Here is an 18,289-nt window from a genome sequence, read left to right on the forward strand (position 1 = left end):
TTCAGAAAAGGGTTGAGCTGGAGGTGTTCAGCTTTGGGAGCTCTCAGTGTATGGCTGGTATTTAAAGTCACGACATGGGACTAGGCTGCCAAAGAGCTGAGACCCTCGCTCCAGATCACACTAGTAATGCTGAACTACCTATCATTTGAAAATGGTAGGAAAATGGAAAACAAAGATTTGGTATCAGAAAACGTAGATTCAAACCCTATCTCTAAAATTTACTTTTCAGCTATATGACCTTGGTCCAAGTTACTCCAATTCTTTCTAATCTCATCTTCTCTATCTGTAAAATTATAATCACAGTTTAGACATTAATAATGATAAAATCTGTGACAAGTATCTAGCACCAGATCCCATCCTAGTGCTTAGTAGGTACTCAATAAAGGGTATCTATGACACTAATAGCTAAAATTCTAGGAGCAACTGCTGTAAGATTAGCAAAAAGGAAACTCTCGTATTGCATAAGGAATTGCACAAAGAACTTTATACAAATCACTACTCTGAGTTTGCAAACAAAATCTTTATATAGCACCAGAGTTTGGACCTGCAAGTGACCCAAAGAATGTGGTCAGTCCTGTCTCATTTTGTAGATGAGTTCACTGAAACCCAGAGATATTTAGTTTTTTCTAAGGCTACATTTTCTGTCAGTGGCAGAGCTAAAACTTCAGACTGGGCTTTTTGATTCTCAGCTCTTAGCATTTTGCATCCAACAGAAAAAAAAAGATTTTTAAACTCACGGATTTAATGTATTTGGGACGTTGCCAGTGTTCTTGTTTTATGAATTTCAAAGGTGCTTCTTAGATGCTCCAACTTACTAATTCATTACATGGTGTCCATACCGAGACATAAAATATCATGGTTTTCTATGAAAAGAAATATACAGGTTTATATGAAAGCAGATGACACAACAGTTTCTCTTTCTTTTGTTTTCAGTGCTCATATGTTATCATTTAGTTATCTACTGGCAAATAGGACTTTGTTCATATTAAAATTAAACAATCCAATATTTAACACTGTGTATGTTACGTTTACTTAATTTTTCTGCTGGCTCAGAAATATGCACTGGTATGTAGGAAGAGACCTATTCTATTCTACTTCAAATTATACAATTTTACATTAGAAAATCTCCAACATCAGGCTATCTTCTACTTGTAGTTTATATATAGGTTAAAAATTCCTCTACAACTTCTCTGAATATTATACATTATTACAAAGTCTCTGAACAGCGCATAATATCTTTTCCTTCCTATAGAATAACAAAGAAATGCCCTATAATTTAATACTCAATAAATGAATTATTAATGGTAATAAACTAATAATTATTATCTTAGTGGATAATGACTGTATACTGTAAGAAAAGTATTGTCCACATTTATATAAGCAGACTGAGCCTCAAAGAATTAAACAAATCACTGAAGCCCACACAGCTGGTAAGGGATGTATCTGATCCATGGTTCATTGCTCTAAATCTCACGGTGCTTCATCCTCCCTCTATGGAGACAGGGGTGAGTGTGCCAGTGTTGTGATGATCCAGGCTCCGTGTCAAGGGCTACTTAAACAATTTTCAGCAAAAACTTGAAGAAGTGTTTCTTCATCATATACACATAGGAAATATTTTACATTTGCCAACTCTCAGGTTAGTATCAATCAATAGGTTTACCCACTTTTATTTATACCTAGCATAAAGGAATTAATAGATTAAAAAATATCTTTGTCCCCTGATATTATATAAGGTTTATCTGCCTCTATTTTATTTTACATTGCAAAATTCTTAAAGCAACATTGTTCCAGGATACAGTGTTCTTTTGAAAAATGTACTCTACTGTATGACTTGGATTATATATTTAAAAAATAATGTAGAATGTATGCATTTTGCTACTAGTTTGAGCCTTTTGAAATCTGCTTTGATGTGGAGTTTCTGTGCTTTTTTGATGCATGGCATCACCAATGCAAAATTCATATCTACATTAAATACTTTTGTATTTGAGTATTTTTAAGATCATCTGAAACTATTTCAGTCACTCACCAGAATCCAGGAATTTGTAAAGTATGTGACTGATGAAGTAAATTGACAATGATTTAGAAACTTAATGAATTTTAAACCTTTCTATTTAGAGATACCTATCAAACCGCAAGTGTAAAAACTTGACCCTAGTTATTTACTTTTTTCTATTAAAAGCAAAATTGTTCTTTTTGTGTGTCAGAATTTTTAACTTAAGTGTATACTTTTATTAAAATGATAGCCATGACGTGGGCCCAGGGGGCAGAGCTTTCAGTGAGCCGAGATCGCGCCACTGCACTCCATCCTGGGTGACAGAGCGAGACTCCGTCTCAAAAAAAAAAAAAAAAAAGATAGCCATGAAATAAGGAAAATGCCTGTTTTTGACTTGTTATCAGTGACTACTTAGAAAATAATTATTTCTCTTGTTAATTTTGAAAGATATATTTTACCTTATTATATATAACTAAATTATACCACTATAAAGAGTAAGATTTTAAGTGTCATAAAACCATTGCCGAGTCCATTATGCAGCATAATCGCATTAGGCTGTTAATTTCCACCTTATATTTATCCTATATTTTACCCTCAAAAAATGTAGAAACTTGTGTAAACAATATGTATATATATTTTAGACATAGTCTCACTCTGTCACCCAGGCTGGAGTGCAATGGCATGATCTCGGCTCACTGCTACCACTGCCTCCTGGGTTTAAGTGATTCCCCTGCCTCAGCCTCCTGATTAGCTGGGATTACAGGCATGAGTCACCACGCCTGGCTAATTTTTGTATTTTTAGTAGAGATGGAGTTTCACCATTTTACTCAGGCTGATCTCAAACTCCTGACCTCAAATGATCTGCCCACCTTGGTCTCTTGATATGCTGAGATTATAGGCGCAAGCCATGGCACCTGGCCAACAATATACTTGAAGACAAACTTTAAGTAGTATTTTTAAATAATTTATCAAAAATTATTTTTTAAAACTCCATTTAGTAACAAATGAATTGCAAAATTAATTTCATTCAATAGTCAACTGACACTATATGAAAGAGCAAGGCTATAATGGTGAATAATATAGACATGATTCCTGTCCTCACAACGCTCAGAGAGTAGTTGAGAAGATCATCATTAAAACTTGTCATTACAGGAATAATATAAGTGCTGCAGGGGTATATAACTGGTAGTAGGCCAATCTGAGTACTGAAGAAAAAGAGAGGTGACATTTCCAAGACCCTAATGTCAGAAACAGCATATAAAACATTCATAACATTTGACAACCTAAAATAATTACAGTATTATCCAAATGGGGATAATGCAATGAAGAGAAAAGAAAATGAAACTGGAGAAGTAGACAGGTCTCAGACCTCCTAGTGTCTTGACTCTATGTTAAGACATTTGATCGTCTTCTTAAGAGTAATAGAAAGCTACTAAAATGATTCATATTACATTTACAATAGTCATTTTAGCAGAGTATGCAGAATGGTTTAAATGGAGACTGACATGAATTTGGAAAGATCAGTTTAGAGGAGACTGCAATAATCTAGATGGACAGTTAGACTTGATGCTAGTCTTGACAGACACTTGGACCATGCAGTGATATGGAGATGGAAAAAAGTAACTGAATCCAGAGATAGCAGGCAGAATTGACAATATTTGATAGTTAATTAGATGTGAATGTTTAAGGAGAGACAGCAATCTAAGATTTCTCATAGGTCTCTGGGTATATTATGCACATTTTATAAGACACGGAGGTGTCAAAGGAGTAAGCAATTAGCAGGAGCGGAGGGGTAGATGAAAAGATACTTTTCAAAAGTTCAGTTTTAGAATTCAAAATTTGAAGTGTTGATAAGATATTTAAGTACAGATGTCATATGGACAATCAAGTATGTGGAATTCAGAAGAGAGGTCTCGCTTGGAGAGAAGTACCAGAGACTGGTGGGTACATAATGATTATGCTTGTTGAGCAAAGTTTGTCTATGGGCTACACTAGGATGAGGAGAGTAGAAGAGAGGTAGATGGCTTACATACCTTATGTCTTTCCTTTCAAAAAGAAAAATGTCACATTTCAAAGAATACAGAGAAACTGGTGCTCTGAGGCATGAAGAAGCCAGGGAATTGGAACCTCCTGAGAGCAGAGGGAAGATAACTTAATGCAAAGGGGAGGAACCATTCTTGTTGAATGCTGTTCAGAAAGCACATCAAATATAAACTGAAATTATCCTTTTGTTTTTAGTGACAAAACGTGAAGATGTTGTCATCTTTAGAAAGAAAAGCTGGTAGGTTGAATATGTGATAGATATATAAGAAAAGGAAAGATAAGGAGCTCTTTCAAAAGTTTGGCCATGATATGGAAAAGGGAGATAGGGCTGTAAATAGTTAAGGAGGGTTGGGAGTCATAGGAGAGAAATATCAGGACAAGGGAGACATAATCAAGTTTGAGTTGATAGGAAAAAGCCAGTAAGGTGGGGGCCATTAAGGATAAGAAAAGAGAGAGATAAGAGATTGCTCAAGTCTTCTGGAAGGGGGAAGGTGTCCAGAATACAGGTGGAGGGATTGGAAACTTCCCCACTATAACAGGAAGGAGGAAAGGATTGGTCTCAATGTGGAGAAGTTTGTTGATTTGGGGGTGGGAAGTGGAGGAGGAGCATTATGATACTGTCTCTTCTCTGTAAAGTAGAAAATAAGTTTTCAGCTTGAAATGGAGTGGAAATAAAGACGAGGGTTGGAAGTTGAAGGAAAGTGCAGAATATTTGAAATTTTCTTTGCAGAGAGTAGGAGACAGAGCCAAGTGGGAAAATACAGGACTGTGTTGAGGACCACTGAGGTTTGTGACCATAAATTTAGAATGGTGCCAATCTGCCACAGGGTGTTATTTTCCCAACAGGGCTCAGCAGACCAACAGGCACAGGGGACCGTCTAGTTTTATATTCCAATAGCAAGTTGTTCTTTATTTAATTTAGTTTTTTGTTTGTTTTAGCAATAAGGAAAAATTAAGTGTTTCTTCTTTGAAATGGTATTTCGTGTGTGCATGTGTGTGTGTGTGTGTGTTCTCTAGATTATAGTGCCCTCACGTGGCTGATGCACAAGTGTTTTCATATGGATGGAAAACTGAGAATTAAGCATGGGCCTTCCAGCACAGCTACTAAAATTAAAAAATAATAATTACTATTATTGTTTTGACCAAAACCAGTAGAACTTCCTTTGTAGATCAACACAGCATTGTCCAGTTATAATAGTGTTGATATTTTGTTATGTATAAGTAATGTATGATTTATAGTAAAAACATTAGAAGTGAGAAAAGATATGAGGAGCACGTATTTCCTCTCTGGGATTTTTATAATTGTGTCCAGATTCACACTGATAAAGAGTGCCGCTTTACATAATTGCAACTAAATCTTTATTGTGCTTTTTATTAAATATGAAAGTCATTACTGTCATCTGAGTACTGAATATTTTCTTAAATAGTTGTTTTGATTTTTGTCTTTTCCTGTTTTTTAATGTCAAGGAAAGGGAAGGGCATTGACTATACCTGCAAAGACAAAGTGGGATAGGGTGAAACCAACACAATATTTATAACAAACTGTATTCTCTATGATTCAGGAAGCAATTTATTGAACATCTATTATGCACTAGGGCCATTAAGTTGCAGGAGACTTACATATTTTGACACATTTGATCTTCATAACAATCCTGTTAAATGATTACTTTTTCTTACTTTTATAATTTATAACCAAGTCAACTGAGATTTGGGGAACTTAATAAGTAATTTTTGCCTTAGTTACTAACCCCAGAAATGACAGTGCTAACACCTGCCATCTTCTCTCATAGTTCAGAATTTTATGAGCAGTTGTAGTATATTATACACTCTGTTTAGAAAGGACCTCATAAGACATTCCACCAGGGTGACTTTTAGAATGATGTTATAATACATGTAATTAATTACTTGAATTCTCTTGTTGAATTTTTGCCAGGGTTTACATACATGATGAACTTGCAGTTTTATTGTTCAGTTGAGTCTGTCATTAAGAAAATTTAAGTTGGCCGGGCGCGGTGGCTCAAGCCTGTAATCCCAGCACTTTGGGAGGCCGAGACGGGCGGATCACGAGGTCAGGAGATCGAGACCATCCTGGCTAACATGGTGAAACCCCGTCTCTACTAAAAAATACAAAAAAAAAACAAGCCGGGCGAGGTGGCGGGCGCCTGTAGTCCCAGCTACTGGGGAGGCTGAGGCAGGAGAGTGGCATAAACCCGGGAGGCGGAGCTTGCAGTGAGCTGAGAACCGGCCACTGCACTCCAGCCTGGGCGACAGAGCGAGACTCCGTCTCAAAAAAAAAAAGAAAATTTAAGTTGATAAAATTATTCACTGATGAACTAATTTCTTTGCATTTAATCTTTTTAATTACTAAAGGTACCTAAATAGCCTCAAAACAGTTGATGGCTTGGCCTGAAGACAAGATGTAAACATGAGGTTGTTGAGTTACAGAAATGGCAAAAAAAAAAAAAAAAAAAAAAAAAAAAAGTCAATGATAGAATAATAAGCAACAAAATAATAATAAGCACTAAAGTTTTAAACTTCATGGTGGTGAAGGCATGGTAGTGCATGAAAGTAAGATTTTTCCATTGAACTTTGTCTTCCTTGACGATATTCTTCTACTTTATTCAATATGCTCATTATGTGCACTATTCTTACCAACTGTGTATTTATGACCGTGAGTAACCCCCCAGACTGGACAAAGAATGTGGAGTAAGTATAAATATTTTTCAAGATTGACCTCCTTTTATGTTTCGTATTGTGCTTTTAACACCTTGAGACCTCCTCAATTTCTTTAACAAATCATGCTAGCTACTGTTAACCAGACCCCGATTCAAGTTCATGTGTATCACGAAATGCCTTCTAGGACAAAGCTTGTAGTGGGCTCACTCAGTTGTGCAAATTACTGCACTAGTTTGACTGCTGTTATCTGCAGCCCTTTATCTTCTCTGTCTTAATGCTCTTTTGAAGATCACCAGTGATTTACTAAAATCTATTGATAAAAAGTATACATAGTTTTTATGTTCCTTTTTAAATGACTATCACAGTTCTACGTGTTACTAGGATATGTTTGATGGCTTTTTTTTTTTTTTGAGACGGAGTCTCGCTCTGTCGCCCGGGCTGGAGTGCAGTGGCCAGATCTCAGCTCACTGCAAGCTCCGCCTCCCAGGTTTACGCCATTCTCCTGCCTCAGCCTCCCGAGTAGCTGGGACTACAGGCGCCCGCCACCTCGCCCGGCTAGTTTTTTGTATTTTTTAGTAGAGACGGGGTTTCACCATGTTAGCCAGGATGGTCTCGATCTCCTGACCTCGTGATCCGCCCGTCTCGGCCTCCCAAAGTGCTGAGATTACAGGCTTGAGCCACCGCGCTCGGCCCGTTTGATGGCTTTTAATGGTGCACATTTTATAAAATATGAATGCTTCACTCATTTTTGGATTAATACCTATTTGCTCCGATCAGACTGAAGGCCAGTGTATTTCAGAGTATGTCTTCATATAGAGCCACATTATTTGGATCCTTTAAATTAATTAATGTGGAAAACGCAATATTTATATATTTAGTCAATGAGAATGTCTTTTGGAATTTAGTGTTTCTTTTTTGACTTAAGCTCCACCTAAACTCTATATCATAGGGAGACCAACATGGAAGTGTCTAATTTTTGTTTGCTGTTTATGTCATCTTTAAGATATGTACATGTAAATTAACCACTAGATTTTTAATGTGAACTTGGCTATTTTCTCTCAGGTATACCTTTACAGGAATTTATACTTTTGAATCACTTATTAAAATACGTGCAAGGGGCTTTTGTTTAGAAGATTTCACATTTTTACGGGATCCATGGAATTGGTTGGATTTCACAGTCGTTACTTTTGCGTAAGTATCTTAATACATTTTCTATCCTGGAAGAGTAAATCACTGGTGGGAGCCTGTACTATATTTTCCTTGGTGGCTTGCCTTGACAGACCAAGCATTTTTCTTAGTAATCATATTTTTCTTCCAACCACGTGGAATTGTGTGTCCATTAAACCTATTTTTCTTCCCAGTCGCGGGCATGTCTTTATTGGCAGCATGAAAATGAACTAATTCACTTGTATACTAATACATGATGTTATGTATAAATACATATACACACATGCATAGGAGTGCATGCAGAAACTTTTTTTTTTCCAACCTAGAGTGGATATGTGATTTAAAATTTAAAATGCTGGAAGATCATTGCTCTGAAGTGTTTCAAGGGCAAGAAATATGCCTTATTTATTCAGAACATATAGCATAGTGTTGGTCACACAGGGACTTAGTTGAATTTAACCAAAATTAAAATTTTAGCAAACTCCTATTCCTGTCTATAAAGGTATTTGTGAAGTGTTTAAAGATTTGGATTAGGAGAGAAAATTTCTTGCCTACTAAACTTGATGTGTATGAGAGTTCTGAGAGAGAACTGAGAAATAAATGGAAAGTAATAGAGAAGAAAATTAATGCTAAGAAAACTTTCATGATTGCAAATGTTTTTTAAAATCATGAGGAATGCAGTTTTAACAGATGTATCTCTGTAGTTTGCCAAATGTAGCTAAAATGCAACACTGTCATAGACTAGAAGATCTATGAAGATTTATAAAAGGGAGTATTTTTAAAGCAAATGAAATTTTGAATGTAAAGTATGTTGAACGTAAAGTATGTTTGGTAGCCTCAATTCTCCAAGCTCAGAACTACAAAACTCCTTTTAAAATTTGCTTTATAAGGAGCTGCCCCAATTTATATAGTATTTATATATGCCTTGAGATATCTGTCAATCAGTTTCAATTGCTAATCTGATAAAAGGGGCCAGAAGTCTAAACCAGAGAGAATTCCAATGAAATAGGTGTGATTATCGTATAGCAAATGGCTCTTCCAATTTTAATAAAATTGTAACTCCGGTTATTTACAATTCCAGATGAAGAATGCAGAAAAAAACGTAAGGAAAAGTCATCTTTATGACTTGTGTAAGGATGAATGGATACACAAATCAATAAAATATTTATAAGCGATATGTATTTTAGTGTTGTTTTCAGGGTAGAGTTGAATGTATTATTTGCATACAATATGAGATAGTTGGAAAGGAATTTTTCCTCTAATTGGTTTTTTTTAAAGTCTTCATGAATATGATGAATTTAGGAGCCTCTCTGGAATTTTTTTCTTATAAAATATAATATTCCTATCTTTTCCTGCTGCTGCTTTATTTTAAGCACAGCTGATTCCAATTTAGTTGTTTCTTTAGATTTTTAACATCAAGCCGAAATAAATATCTAAAAATTTGTGTTACTCTTGGACAATTATTTCCTACTCTAAGGCATACATTTCCTGAAACAAAATTATTTTTATATCACTCATGATTATCTTTAAAAATCAAAAGAAGTAAATGTATAGTATGAGAGATTTCTCATTAAGAAAAAGATAAAAACTGGCCGGGCGCGGTGGCTCAAGCCTGTAATCCCAGCACTTTGGGAGGCCGAGACGGGCGGATCACGAGGTCAGGAGATCGAGACCATCCTGGCTAACACGTGAAACCCCGTCTCTACTAAAAAATACAAAAAATTAGCCGGGCGAGGTGGCGGGCGCCTGTAGTCCCAGCTACTCGGGAGGCTGAGGCAGGAGAATGGCGTGAACCCGGGAGGCGGAGCTTGCAGTGAGCTGAGATCCGGCCACAGCACTCCAGCCTGGGCAGCAGGGCGAGACTCCGTCTCAAAAAAAAAATAAAAATAAAAAAAAAAAAAAATAAAAACTAAGGTATGGTACTGTAATTTAGAACACTTAAAATAATTCCTTAAAATTCTTATTTTCCCTAAAATGATTTTTCAAGGCGGGATAATATCGTATATTTCAAATGTGAATATTTGAGAAATTTCCTTCAAAAGAGGTTTGATTTCCAATTGTCAACATTATATAACTTTCTTTTACATCCAGTAGAGTTGGTAGATTCAACATTTCTGCTAAATAGAAACCAAAAGTATTGAAAAAATGCCTGCAGTTTTATGCCTCATTTTATGTGTAGGTGTTTCATTTTTTAATTCACTGAAGAAAAAAAAGATGGCATGAATAACAGTTGTAAATATAAAGGTTCAATTAGAATAACAACTCATTTCCAAACTCACTTTCCTAATCGTCATCACCCCCTCAAACTTGAATTGATAGAGGAGCTATTCTGCTTTGAAATCCAGTCCTCCATTGACACTGTAGCAATGGGAATCCCTTACTTAGCCATCTTTACTGACAATCTCATAAGGTTAAAGGACATAACAAAGTGCTAAGAGAAGCCAAGCTGCTCCATGCTCACATTGTATGCTCTGTGTTGAAACTTCCAGAGGTTTATTGATGCAGTGGGACTAGAAAAATGAGAGCAGAACCAATTTTCTCCATGGCCTTCACCCTTTCTCACAGACCACAAGATAACCACTGTTATCAAAAGGACACCAAGAATTTTTCTCTTCTGTTTTTTGTCGAGCTAAAATAATGATAATTCTTTTATTCTATTCAAGGATGCTTTGGTAGGTTCAATATAAACCTTAGCAGGATATTGCTTACATTTAAGACAAGTAGTGTATTTTCATATTTTTTCTCTGTTACTAATATGGGAATAGTAAGGGTATTAAAATAATCTTGTGGCCGGGCGCGGTGGCTCAAGCCTGTAATCCCAGCACTTTGGGAGGCCGAGACGGGCGGATCACGAGGTCAGGAGATCGAGACCATCCTGGCTAACATGGTGAAACCCCGTCTCTACTAAAAAATACAAAAAACTAGCCGGGCGACATGGCGGGCGCCTGTAGTCCCAGCTGCTTGGGAGGCTGAGGCAGGAGAATGGCGTAAACCCAGGAGGCGGAGCTTGCAGTGAGCTGAGAACCGGCCACTGCACTCCAGCCTGGGCGGCAGAGCGAGACTCCGTCTCAAAAAAAAAAAAAAAAAAAAAAATAATCTTGTATGTAAGTTTGAAGGCTTTCTAGCTAGTTGATAAGTGGAAGAAAACTGTTTTTATAAATGGGGAAAATATAAGACAATGAATTTTACTGTTTTCAACATATCTGTTACAGAAGATTTGTATTGATAAAAATTAATACAACATATAATGAATCCTGTCTAGGAAACAATGAATTCTTCTCGTAACTGTAAATCTTGAAGCAAAAGTAAAGAAAGAAAATAAGGTAAAAAAGAAATAAGATGTATCCAGTGAAATTAATCATCTCATTAAAGGTTGTATTGCTTTCTCAAGTAAAGGAAATTCTGCACTTTAGAAAATCAAAACTAGGAGTATTCCATTAAAACAAGGGCTGAAAACTGACAACCTGAGAACTGAAGACGTGTTTGTTTTGGGCCTCATAGTATTTACTAAAATTAAATTTGTTGAATTTCTACTACTTCCCATTTTTTACTCTGTGCTGGTGTACATTTTTTGGTATCTATCTGTTCCTGAAGCCATCTGAGTTTGTGACATCTGCTTTAGAAAGTTGTTATTGTATGAGTTTAAAAAAGTTGAAAAGCGTGTAGGACAGATTCTTTTATATACTACTTGTGAACATGTAAATTCTTTACAATATTTTTGGAATATGTTTAGAAATATTTGTTAAAACATTAATTCCTTTGAATCTTCCATATGTCTGCAGGCATTCTACAGAAGGACTCATATGGGTGCATAAAGAATGTTTACTGACACATTGGTTGTGAGTAAAAAATTGAAAAAATTTTGAGTATCTATCAATAAGGTGTTGATTTAATAAATTATCATAAATTCTTATAATGAAATATTATATGGCTCTTTAATAAAAAAATAAAGTGGCTCTAATATACACTGACATGGAAAAACATCAAGTAAATATTAAATGAAAAAAGGAAGTGGTGAAATATTTTCATATTTCTTTAAAAAACAATCCCATGATGTTAAAATAATATCTTAGTACATTAATAATATAGATCAAACTGATAATAGAAGTTGTCCTTGATTGGATGGGATTATAGTGGGTTTCTTATGTTCTAAACCTATATTTCTGTAACATTTAAATTATTAAAGCAAGTATATATAATACATAATAAAAAGTGTAAATGTAGATGTTTAAGTCACCAAAACTTTCTCTAAAAAATTATCAGATGAGAAACCACTTTTCTAGATTATACTTGAGACTTGGCTTGGCTATTGATACTGTAAGAATAATGGTATATAATATAGTCCAAATTTAAACACTTGTTAGATTGTGTTTACTAGCTTTTTGATGCTTTCTTGTTTTCTTATTTAAATAAAATGCATTTTTAGAGATATAGGTAAAATTGCTAAATATGACTCATTCTTAGGAAGAAGAAAAACACTTAAATATTTAGATACATGTTTTTCATAAACATAAGAAGAGAAATATTTGGAGCTTCATGAAAAGTAATATGCTGGGGACTAGGTATATTCTGAATACTTTAGCTGCTGCTGCTGCTGCTTTTTTTTTTTTTTTTTTTTTACCTGCCTTTTAAAACTCTGTAACAACCTGTTCTGGTAGGAAAAAAAGAACATATTCCTTCTGGTGCTGGGAAGAAAACCTTGTCATCTCAGCCTTAATCACAAGCTAGGCAGTGGGTTACAAAATAAACCTGGCAAAATTTAGATGCCCTTTCCTTGTAGACCATTTGGTCTACAAATGGACAGATGATATACAAGATGGCCTTCCCGTCATCAAGGATAGGATCAAGAATGAGACAAGCTTACTTGCAGGGAAAGGAATTTGTGTGCTGGCCTTGGCAAATTTTATGTCTGACCTGATCACAGTGACAGGTTTATTACTATGATGAGAGAGAATAAAAACCTTGCTGGCCTAGAGAGGAACTTGAAAATGAGGAGGGGAACACAGCCTGGAAAATGAGATCATGGCTTGGACTACTGTCATAATTATCAATGGCACACATATACTGAGAATCTGCTAGATGAAAGAAACTGAATTAAGTGGAGTGAGGCTGATGTTACAAAATCCACATGGGAAACTGACAGTATGATATATAGTTACACTGTTGATTTAATGCCATATTTAGTCATTCTAGAAACACCAGAATTAGTAGGATTTGAAATTTTCTGTTTCCCATGAAACAATGACTTCTCTTCTCAGAAAAATGTACACAAAAGTTTGCATGTAAAATCAGAGGTCACTCATGCATAGTTCCCTGGCTCTACTTTAAAATAATTTTCTTAACACTAGAGATGTGAAGGACAGCCTGATTTTGAACTCCAAGGTATATGCACATTTCTGTGCCAATAATATACTTCAAACAATTATAACTAAATCTCAACCAAATATTGTCAACACAACTTTTCTAAGCCTTTTTCAATTTAAATATAGTAGCGTCTTACGTATTCCATTTGTTATTAGTTCTGCACGGGCAGCCTCAGAGTTTGAAAATGCAGATTCATTTGACCTCAAATTACTCTTGTTAACCTAGTTGTAAATATTAACCAGGCTTAAACAAGTTTCTTCCAAGTGCATCTGATTATGGTTTTTATTTCTTTCCTAAGAGCTGATTTGACTAAGGTTTCCCCAATGTTTCCATAAATTTCAGCTGAATATGGTTTTCACATGACTCTGCCTGTCAAGAAACATGCTAGTACTCAATGACAACATAAAAACCACGCCTTATTTTTTAAAGTATTGGTTTTGTCAGGTGCCAAGTAAATAACGATGCTCTCTAAGATTTTTATATTCTTCTAGGTGTTTGTTGACCTTACCTTTATAAAATTACTTTTAGGATTTCTAGAGTGTGTAATGTTAAGCATGTGTCAAGTTATTCAACTCAATGCAATGAACAGACATGTATGTAAGATTTTCTTTGAATTCTGACTCTGCCATGGAGAGATACTCCTGGCAGAATCTGCTCATTCTTCCGAAAGTAATATTTAATCACAACCCACTATATGTAGTTCTTTCGTGTGTGCCAGTTATTGAATACATTAAATGTTATATTGCAGGATAGGAAGATTTTAAATTGTGTTTTCAATTAAATAGATGAATAAAATAATATGGAGTAACATTAATTAATACATATTAAGATCTGCTGTAAGACCACATGCTGCACTGGCTATAGTCCTTGCTTCCATATTGTATCCTATGTATGGTATTCCCCAAAGGGAAACTGAAAACAAGATACATAAAACAAACACTCAAACAGGAAACTCTGCCTTCCCTTTCCTCCCTTTATCTCTCCAAAAGAACCATCCACAGCAGTCCAGATCTCTATTTTTTGCATCATTCTATTGTCTCTGCTGCCCAGGACAGAAGATAAGTCACCTTCTTTAAATGTCAGGAGAGAGGGATGGTGGTTAACAAAACCCAACTGTTACTGACACATTCAACTTCGTGCTGCTTTTTCATGTTTATGGCATAGGAAAAAGGAAGGGTGAAGGAAGCTACTTACTGAATGCCAGTGGGTTTGTGAATCCTGACCTGGTGAATCCTGAGCTTTACAGATTTGTTGGTAAAGACATTCAGAGAGTGAACCACAGGGGACCTAAAGGCCCTTCATTCCAGGAACTTCACCTTGACTTTTCCAGATGAAAAGATCCCTGCATCCTAGATATATAATGAAGGCTATTTATCTGATCTATCAAATCAATGTCATATTATAAGTAGCTCAAAGAAAAGGTTTTATTATCATCAATTAATATGTCAGTTTTATAAGTATAAATGGGAAAAATTATTATTACCTTTAAATTGATTTGTTAAGAATTATTAGCAATTATTCAGAGAGTAACACCTCCTGTCAGAGAGCTCACAATTTTTTAAAAAATTCATTTATGGTACATCAAAGAAATATCATTATATTGTTCACTCCAAACTTTCTTTTCTGTAATCATGTCATTTTCAAGTTTTCATACTTTTCTCTTCCTTTTCCCTTTCTCCACACTCCCATTTCTATTTTCTTCTCTTCGTATTGATCTTAGAGTTTCTTTACCTTACCTTAATTAAATTTATGACCTAGAATTACCACTTACCTTCCATTTTTCTTTTGGATTTGTTCAATTCAGAAACATTTATTATCTACCATGTGCACAGGCACTGAGAATCTTAAATGAAGAAGAGGTAGCCTTTGCTTGGTGAAACTCCTGAACTTTTTTTTCCCCTTCAGCTCCTGAGGACAGATGAGAAAAGTAAAACTGGAATGTTTGTGGATGAAGAAAGAGAACAGAGTTGGCCTGTATCTTTAGCGTTATTAACAAGGACCCACTGCTCCAGCAGTACCTTCAGCAGTTCACCGGTGGCTACAATTCCTTAAAGAGGCAAGATTATTCATCCCATAACATAGGAATATCTGCATATAAAAATACCTCTGAGAGAAATCCAGTTAAGCTCTTCTTATGTGCAATTCCCAAGACACTTTGTATAATTTCTTTTATTATTTAATTATTATTATTACATACCACCCTGTCTCTAATTGTGCTGTTTTTCCCCCAAACCAGTAGGAAAGTGGGACAGGCCATTTTGAGACTCTAGGATTCTAATTTTCAGTGATACCTTTGTGACTTTCACTAGCTTTCTCCTTCTTTGAAGATTATATCTGCTTCCTCTCCTTTCCCATATACTTCATAAAGTAGCTAGGTACATATTCTATACGATTTACCCAGTGTTCCCACTTCCATCCAGTCTCTCACAACTCATGGAGAAGAAAGGACATATCTCTTTCTTATTTCCATATGGACTGAAAGAACCATTGTGTGGAATTGCTTTTGAGATGAATTATTGACATTTTCAATGGCATCTTCCCTAGTATCTTGCCCTGACATTTCTCCCATTTTTTTCATAGTCATCTCCAGTAATAGAAATACATATTCTATTACCTTGCTTTCTGTTGAAGTGCCTTCTCTCCCTCTTAATTAAATAATGAAATGATTTATCTTTGCACTGAGTCTTGATATATTTTCTGGCATGTAGCAATACACTTGTGAATACTGTCTTAGAGATACACTTCTCACTTATGAAGGATCTTGCATTTTGCCATTGCTATATACCTGTTTAAGTCAATTTTCAAGTAGTAAAAACTATGTTTAACATTTCTATCACTTCTTACTTAAGAATCACCACAAAACAGAGAGAGTTTTCTATTTTCCACATTTGGAAAAGAAATACTCCTAACGATAGCTCATGCTATAAGAAGCATGAGTTATTCTGGAACAGTGGATTGAAAAGGTACAATGCTATTTAAGCAACCAAGACAGGCTCAAAATTTTCGTTGAGCCTTATCGTTTTTCTTTAAAATTTATGCAACCCTTTGCGTTCAACTCCATAGTATGTTTATGTTTGTTGTAATACAAGATGATATTTTGATTACTTAAAGCATTTTCTGTAAGTATTTTTAGTAAAACTGACAGATCAATATGCACTGGTTTTACTCTGTGGCTTCATGTAAGTCCATTATGCCTCCTCTGATAGGGAAGCAGGAATAGATAAGAATTTGCTTTTTCCTTCACTCTGCCCAACTAGTCCACTGAATTTTCATGGCTAACCTACCTGATTTCTTCCCAATCATATATACACCTACATTTCCCCTCATTCCAGAATGAACTGACTTTTTACCTGACAACATATAAAAGCTTCCTTTATTTTTTTTCCAATATTTGATTATTTTCCCCTAATGGCTATGTATTTCAAACATTTTTGCATAGCTCCTGTAGATGTTTTTGATGAAGAACTTAAAGAGAACAAAGGCTTTAGTCTGTTCCATAATTTACAGTGTGTCTTGAACAGCTGATGTATAAAAAGATGCTTAATAAATGCATTTTGATGATGACTTTGTAATTCATTTTCCACTCCTCTCTTTATAGGATCTTTTTATTTAAATTAACATGAATTCATATTTGCACTCTAAGTGGCTGCCTGCTAGAGATACAGTTAACAATAAGCAAAAAGTCAGAAGTAAGAATAACAGTAATAATTGCTGGTATAAAAGTGGTATAAATTGTCAGAATTAATTTAATTCTGTGCCTGAGTTATTTTAATTTTCATATGAGATTGATTTTTTGCTAGGAGTGTTTGTTAACAGCTATGCTGGAGCAAATTGTAAGAAACTAGAGGTGCTGGAAATCTGAATAAATCTACAGGTGAAACCTACTCCTTGAACTTGAGAAAACATCAGAGTTGCTGTTAATGTACAAATAAACCCAAAGGATAAAACCCAAAGGATAAAATCACTAGTGATTGACCTGTAGTCCATCCCCAATAAAATGACACGAAATGACAAGACTCTCCAGCGCGAACCTCTAACCTATTACTATTCCTGGATAGCAGAGTGCATGTCTCACTGAGGCAAGGTGTTGGCAGGCAACCAGTTCTCCCTCTCTTTTGCTCTAAAATGCATTGAATAGGCTGTTGAACTTGTTTATATTATTTGCTCCAGTAGCTTGCCTTGGCAAATTACTCCCTGTCTTTATTGTTAAATTCAGTGTACTGGTAGTGTTTTAATTTTGGTTTGCAGCCCAGTGTTTAGCATTTCCACTAGTGTAAACAACATTGGATAAGTTGATATTCTTTCTGAGACAGAAGCTTATAAAGTTTCTCTTTTCCTCTATTTGGTAGTTTTTTACCCAATAACTTGCAAGTCTTTATTTTTGCATTTAACATTATCTTAGTTCTATGAGAAACATGATTAATACCTGCAATCTTGTCTGTGCTCTACTGCTGGCCAAGGCACTCTCCTCCTTATTTCCTTCAAAAGCTTAACTGTGAAGTCAGCTTCTCTTCACTATTCTCTTCACACTAAGCCCCGGAGACTCATGCAGACATTCTTGTATCCCATAATACACCTCATTGATCTTTCCCATTTTATGGCACCAGTTCATTTTTTTCCCCAGGAATCCCCGCTGGCTTGTCCCTGTAAGATTCTGGTTACATTCTGAATTACCAATTTAGTCTAAATCTCTAAAGCCTGAACTTTGGATTCTAGTGACCTAGAGGGATAATTCACCTGCCTGGCCCTGTCTGGAAAGGACCATCCATCTTCTGTACCTGGTAGTTTGGTAGTCCTTCTGTATTTATCTTTAATATAGTTTCTGGGTAATTTGTGTAATTTATGCATATAGAAATAACCTCACAGGAACATTTTGTATATATTTGTAAAAATCAAATATTTTTACATGGCAGGGTTTTCTCTGAAAAGTATGGCCTTCCAAAGAAAATTTTACATTATAACGTCTTGTATTGCTCCAACTGCTTGAGCTTGGAGTCAGTATTTTATGTATCACCAAACAATCAACCTCCTTTATTTGAATATTTA

General features: G+C 35.4%; 1 protein-coding gene across 1 annotated transcript in view; it reads left to right on the plus strand.

Moving 5' to 3' along the window:
- Nucleotides 1–18,289, plus strand: part of LOC117069082 (sodium channel protein type 2 subunit alpha-like) — a 34,251-nt gene that overhangs the window by 5,462 nt on the left and 10,500 nt on the right. Inside the window, exons 3-4 of the mRNA XM_033187084.1 lie at nucleotides 6,653–6,742; nucleotides 7,775–7,903. Of these exons, the coding sequence (XP_033042975.1) occupies nucleotides 6,653–6,742; nucleotides 7,775–7,903 (219 nt within the window). The remainder of the gene's footprint in view (nucleotides 1–6,652; nucleotides 6,743–7,774; nucleotides 7,904–18,289) is intronic.

The sequence above is a fragment of the Trachypithecus francoisi genome, unplaced genomic scaffold (genome assembly GCF_009764315.1).
Source record: "Trachypithecus francoisi isolate TF-2019V2 unplaced genomic scaffold, Tfra_2.0 Lachesis_group21, whole genome shotgun sequence".
NCBI lineage: Eukaryota > Metazoa > Chordata > Mammalia > Primates > Cercopithecidae > Trachypithecus > Trachypithecus francoisi.